General features: G+C 42.1%; 1 protein-coding gene across 1 annotated transcript; it reads left to right on the forward strand.

The window, feature by feature from the left end:
* The first annotated feature begins 693 nt into the window (after nucleotides 1-693).
* On the forward strand, nucleotides 694-6,152 carry LOC139719342 (NACHT, LRR and PYD domains-containing protein 9B-like). The gene is made up of 2 exons (XM_071630757.1): nucleotides 694-2,196; nucleotides 6,063-6,152. The coding sequence occupies exons 1-2, from the start codon at nucleotides 694-696 to the stop codon at nucleotides 6,150-6,152; spliced, it is 1,593 nt and encodes a 530-aa protein (XP_071486858.1).
* Nucleotides 6,153-6,735: the final 583 nt, after the last annotated feature.

Raw genomic sequence — 6,735 nt, forward strand, 5'->3', positions numbered from 1 at the left:
GTGACAGTCATTTCTTTCCTGCCGGTCATTATGATCTGCTCAGTGGTAATGATGATAAAACTTTATCATTCAATTCATGCTTTTGTAGCAAGAATGCCAGAACGTCCTAAAGTAACTACAGTAGTCTTGTTTTGATATCAACAGAATGAAGAACGAAGAATATTCTTTTTCATGGTCACTCTCATGTCTCCTGCTTTCAGTTTAAAGTGGTTTCGTAAAGCTATGATCTACAATACCAGCAGAGAAAACAAAAAACAAAATAATAATCTTAGATCGTATTTCAAACTTTGAAGAGTGTTGACCGGTCAAAACGCATCCCTTTACTCTTATGATGGCAGTGCATTCGAGCAATAAAAAAAGTGAGGTAATGCATCATGATATAACCCAAGTAACAGTAAATCATATTGTTTGAATTTGAAAAGGTACATTGTGTAAAAGGTATTTCTATGAATTAATAATATTACATATTACATTAAGGCGACAATGATCGCGCTAATTTCGTAAATTACCGTAAATAAATGCTGTCATTCCCCATTCCCATGGTAAGCCAATATACAAACACCAATCTTTCGTAATGCTTTGCTTAATCACTATATCAATGACATCGTTTCTTATCTATATTTGTTTATGATATTTCTCTTCCAAGGATCATCTATGAGCGCATCCTTGCTTACAAAGGAACAGGTAGAGCAAATGAAAAATGAGCTAAAGGAGCACTACCGGCTGTCAAGACGCAGGGTCAATGTGGATCCACTCGACTTCATGGAAAGTGTAAACTTGGATGAAATTTACACCAATTTGAGCCTTACAGACCGAACTGGAAAGCGTAAATCAGCAATAACGTACGAGGATATTATGACAAGAGATGACGATAAAAGACTTTCAAAACGTATCCTAATTCATGGTGAGGCAGGTGTCGGAAAAACAACGCTGTGCAGTAAGATCGCCTGGGACTGGTGCAGCGGAAGAATTCTCCAGGATCTGGACATGGTGCTTGTAATTCCTCTCCGGGATGTCAGTGAAAGCACAACCATTGATGATGTGGTGAAAAGCTATATCTCTGACTCAAGCGAAGTAACGGCGAACCAGATAGATTACTACATCTCCAGAAATCCAAGCAAAATTCTCCTTGTGTTGGACGGATTCGACGAGTTTAGCCGGAAAATAGAGAAAAAAAGCAGCTGTGAGGTCATTCGCATTCTGGGATTAGAGAAGTACAAGCTGTGCAAGATGATTGTGACGACAAGACCATGGAAAATACATGAATTCACGATGGAAAAAAGTCTTGCCAACGCTTACACTTTCATTAGTATCGAAGGGTTTAGCAAGGATAATTTACAATATTACATCAGGAGATACTTTCAAATAAGAGAGAACGACACTCTGGCAGAAGACCTGATCACTTTCATGGAAGACAATGATGTCATCCGGTCGAACATGGCCCCGTTTCCCATCTACTGCGCAATGCTTTGCCTCATGTGGAAAGATATAAGTGAAGAGAGACGAAGAGAACTGCTGAAATTGCAAACGTTCTCTCAGATTTTTGAAAACATGATCTCTTTCCTGAAAGAGCACTACGCATCAAAACCGAGAGAACATCTGAAGACTCAAAACCCAGGAGAACATTTTAGGGAAGCTGATAGAGCAATTCAAGACATAGCTGAAATAGCACTTGAAGGTTTATTGAAGAAGACTCTTTCATTTCCGAAAGAACGATTTAACAACTGTAGGAGATCCATGGATATATGCTGCCAAGTCGGGGTTTTAACAATAGAGACAGGTATCATCAGTAGGGAGCGTCGGCGCAAAGTCAGCAATCCATCCTTCGTTGAGTCAACGGTTACATTCCCCCACAAATTGTTCCAGGAATATATTGCGGGGGTATATCTCAGTACATTATTTGCAGATGATCATTCGGAATACGAAAGGATAAAATATACACTCCTCGATAATCATGAGGAATTCCGTTATGTACTCTACTTCTCCTCATCTTTTAGGGAAGAACTTGGCCTTGATATCATCGAGGGCTTGGTAGAGCGTAGTGACCATGATTTCTGCGTTGATGTTGCGTTTGAATGTCATGCTGTGGAGGCCGCCAGAAGAGTGGAAAGACCATGGCCGGAAAACATACTACATGAAGACATGTCAGACCACACAATATCAGGAATGGTATTTATGATTCAGAGTGACCAAGTGGTGAGTGAAACAGCTTTTATAAGATTTAAATATCCATGCGAAGGTTATGTTGACAGTAATGTATTGTAGTATGTGTGCATGCATCTCAATCTGTTTTGTGTGTGTATGTGGGGTTTTTTTGTGTGTGTGTCATCAACTTTCGTGAAAATTTCATCTGAAGCACGTTTATAAGATTTTGAGTTATTTTGCAAACAGACAAACAAAGCAACATGTGATCTACACAAGTTCATTCTTCGACACTGAATTTTATCATTGGAATGATTAAAGTTGGTCAAGACATGCATATCCCCTTAATCATTCATGTGTAAATTTCATAAGGAGCTTTGGGGCCTGCAGTTTTACAAGGTGGATTTCATGTAGGCCTCACTTAATTTTTTTTTTCCTCTGAAGGCCGTGTCACTCCTTTCCGGGCAAGCTACTCGTGTCGGGCTTGTTGCGAGGAGGGATTTTGCAGCACGCAGGAGAATTTCCCCGTTCGGACAAGAATGTTTGCGTGTTTCGCACATGTTTCTTACCTAGACGCGTGCTACTTAGCTTCTACTTGCGTGTATTCCCTGTGACCTGCCTGAGAGCTTTGAAGCCGATCCATTTTCTGTTACGAGCGATTTACAGGTACTGAGAAGTACCTGCGTTGGAGTTGCCTGAGAGGTGCTGCCGGTAAGGGTCTCCTACTGGTGTTCTGCTGGTGTTCGGAACAAGTTTTGAGCATGCTCAAGGCCTTGTCATACCATATGTGGGGAAGTTTTGCGGCTTGACTTGCGGGGAAACAAATTTGCTATCCGGAGCTCTCCTCAGTTGGTCCGTACCTGACATTACCTCGAGCGTATCTCGCCTGTAGTTGCCCAGAGGTGCTCACGCAAGTCCCATTTACCCGCAGCCAAGTTTTGAGCATGACCAAAAGCGGGGATACCTGGAGAGGTCCACGCAGAACGCTAGTAGGAGGCCCTTAAATAGCGGCAGCACCTCGCAGGCAACTCCCACGCAGGTACCTCGCAGCTCCCGTATGCAGCCAAGATAATGACATTCTGTGGGATTTTTGTCATTCCTTCAGAGGAATTCCTTCTCCGAGTTGTCAGCACCCACGCGGCTGGTACACAGGTCACACAGTACAAGTATACCCGCAAGTAGAATTGAAGTAGAACGCGTCCAGCTAGCAAGACACATGCTCTGACTCGCCCAAATCTTTGTCCGTCCTCAGAAATTGTCCTGTATACTGGAAAATCCCCACAGGCAAGAAGCCCGCGTACGTAGCATGCCCGGAAGGAGTGACAGGGCCTTTAGAAAAGGCTTGTTTGTCATTTTGCCTCTGACGAAGATTCTGCTAGGATCGAAAGCTCAGGCCCCTTTTGACTCCATTTTACTCCATTGGCTCGCCTTTATTGGATAAGCAGTTTTCAGCAGCTTTTTTTGCTACATTTAGGGCCTTTAGAGACACAAATGTTGTTACAACATGACCATTAACATTCGCGTTCAGTATAATCCTTATTTTGTCATGTGTAGACCAAACACATTGATCTCAATATTCTTATTTGTTGTACCAATGTCAAAGAACCTGTGATATATATATATATATATATATATATATATATATTGTAGAATACGGACATACAAACAAACTGACAAACAAACTAAAGCTGTCAAAACAAAACATCCTTGGCGGTGGTAACAAAAGCCCTTATGTACACTTGTAAGAGGATGATCAACTTCATTATTGATACAAGTTCGGTATTTGATGTAAGGGTTACCTTGTACATGCGAGACCCACATTCACGTCCATGGATGCGCGTCGTCCTCACTCACTCTGATTTAGTTCAGATTCTATAATCCCACACAGCATAACCACCAAAGGCAAACATTCTAGAACTGGCAACATAAATCAATGCTTTGGAGCAAAATTTAAGATCGTTATACTCTGAACATGTCAAGAAATGTGTGGCATTCTAAATTTTCTTTAACATCGCTAACTTTGTCTTGTTCAGTTCAAAGCATTGTGTTTGTTTTTTCATTTGACTTGAACTAAGCACAATTTTCCTCCGATGTTCGATTCCTACTTCCTGGTGGTATAAAATTAACACTATGCAAAGTATACAGTATATTATATGAAAAAATATAACCGGATTATTGCGTTGATAACTTCCAATATGATTAAATTGTTTAATGGGATCGTATAGTTTTGGTTGAGACTGAACTTAAGGTTTTCATCATTTTTGGTGAGATAGTGAGAAACTTCTTATATGAAATATGAAAGGAAATGTAGCAAAAAAAAAAACTGCTGAAAACTGCTTTAGTTGTCCAATAAAGGCAAGCCAATGGCAGAATGGAGTAAATGGAGTCAAAAGGGGCCTGAGCTTTCGATCCTAGCAGAATCTTCGTCATAGGCAAAATGACAAACAAGCAGGGAAAGCAATATAAGGACTTCACACAACAAGAACCGACAAGGACAGGCTGGGTACACAGAACAAAGAAAACAAAGGAGAGGGTGGGAGGTCATAGGCAAGGAGCCCAACAGGTAAAAGGAGGGGGATTAGAGCAGGAGGGTGGACAGACAAAAGGCAGAGGAGAGGGGACAAACAAAACAGAGGAGGGTCAGTGATGATCATGAGGATCAAGGGGGCAACCAATGAAGGAAAAGGATGAATAGGGAGGCAACATCAAAGAAGATAAGGAAAACCAGAGGGAATAAAAAAAGGGGAAAGAGTGAAAAAAGCAACAGCAAAGGGAAGGGAGGGGGAGGGCTGAGCAAACAGTGAGCCCTGAAAGGTGTACCAGGAGGAGGCAAGAAAAGGAAGTAATCAAACATATCAAAGTGTATATGTACACACACAGTAATAATAATGACAATGAAATAACAGTAATGAAAAAGATATAGATAAAAGAAATAAAATAAAGCACATATGAAAAACTGGGGGAGAGAAAATTGTATACATTGTATGTAGATAACAAGTATGTATAGACAAACAAAACCAAGTGCGTGTATGTGTGGGTGGAAAAAGGCTGTATAAAAGAGACTCTGACTAGAGGAAGGAATCAATTGGGAATAAAAGGGTCTGCAAATGGAAAAAAGCACAAAGAAAGAACAAAATGAAATTGAAAAATGAAAAGGCGAATAATAATGATAATAATGATTAAAAAAAATAAAGGTGGTTAGTCATTTCCCTCCTGGATGTTGAGGCCATGGGGTTGGATGGTGTGAAGTCGTTTCATCCAGAGCTTCTCTCTGCTGGTTCTGACTGTGTCTGGACGGGTGCCTAAAGATTCAATGCCCTGTAGAGTCATCTCAGTAATGGAATGATCGGGTAGATTGAAATGGTGGCCCGCTGGAGTGTCGAGCATGGCTGTGTTGACAGTAGAGCTGTGTCCATAGAAACATCTTTTGGGTGTTGTCTTGGTTTCCCCGACAAACTGGATTCTACAAACATTGCAAGTGATGAGATACACGACATTAGTGGTAGTAGAAGTGATGTTTCCCTTTGTGTGGTGAGAGAGGCCGGTAGAGTTGCTGTTGAAAGAGTCACTCTCATTGATGTGTATACTACAAATGATGCACCTACTGGCTGAACATTTGAAAGTGCCATGCTGTAAAGGAGAAGAATTGTCAGTGAGGGAGGGTACTTCAGCACGGATGATGAGATCCTTGAAGTTGTGCGGGCGTCTGGAACGGCCTGTAAGAGACGATCAGAGGTGTGTGAAGGATATGGCGATTATCACGAAGGATATTGTGGAGAGAGGGTAGATTAGGATGGGAAGTGGTCACGAGGGGTATTCTGTCAGTGATGTCCTGCTTGTTGGTTTTCGGTTTGAGAACTTCAGATCTGGGGAGAGAACGAAGTTTGTTGATGTCTTGTTGAACTCTCCTCGTACCGTAGCCCCTGGCTGCAAGACGTCTCTTCAGGTTCCTGGCTTGGAAAGAAAACTTAGAATCCTCAGAGCAGATACGGCGAAGTCTGAGGGCTTGACTGTAAGGGATACTGGTTTTGCAGCGGCGGGGATGGCAGGTGGCTGAGTGAAGGTACTGATGGGTATCTGTGGGTGGTGGTGACATGGTTAGACTCCTTCCTAACGGTGACATCAAGGAAGTTGGTCTCTTCTTAGGAGAAATCGGAAGTGAATTTGATGGTTCTGTGTAAAGAATTGATGTGGTCAATGAAAATATGGAGGCTTTCTTCTTGCCTGGTCCAGATGAAGAAAATGTCATCGATGTATAGCGCCACCAAATCCATGGACGACATGGGGCTGAATCTAACATCTGCTGCTCTAACTTGGTCATGAAGAGATAGGCGAAGGAAGGAGCCATCCGGGTACCCATAGCTGTGCCAGACACCTGAAGGTAGTGCTTGTACATGAATGTGAAGTTGTTTTTCTTCAGTACAAGTGACATGAGGGATTTGATGTCAGATATGGGGGGGGGGGGTATGCATGTCAAAGCCTCACAGGAGGCTAGAATACCTTCATCATGGGGAATATTGGTGTAGAGAGAGGAGACGTCGAAAGTAGCCTACCGATGATTGCTGTCTCGGGTATCTGATCCTTGATGTCATC

This window comes from Diadema antillarum, unplaced genomic scaffold (genome assembly GCF_040938485.1).
Source record: "Diadema antillarum isolate AM-2024a unplaced genomic scaffold, OU_Dant_1.0 scf00000109, whole genome shotgun sequence".
Lineage (NCBI taxonomy): Eukaryota > Metazoa > Echinodermata > Echinoidea > Diadematoida > Diadematidae > Diadema > Diadema antillarum.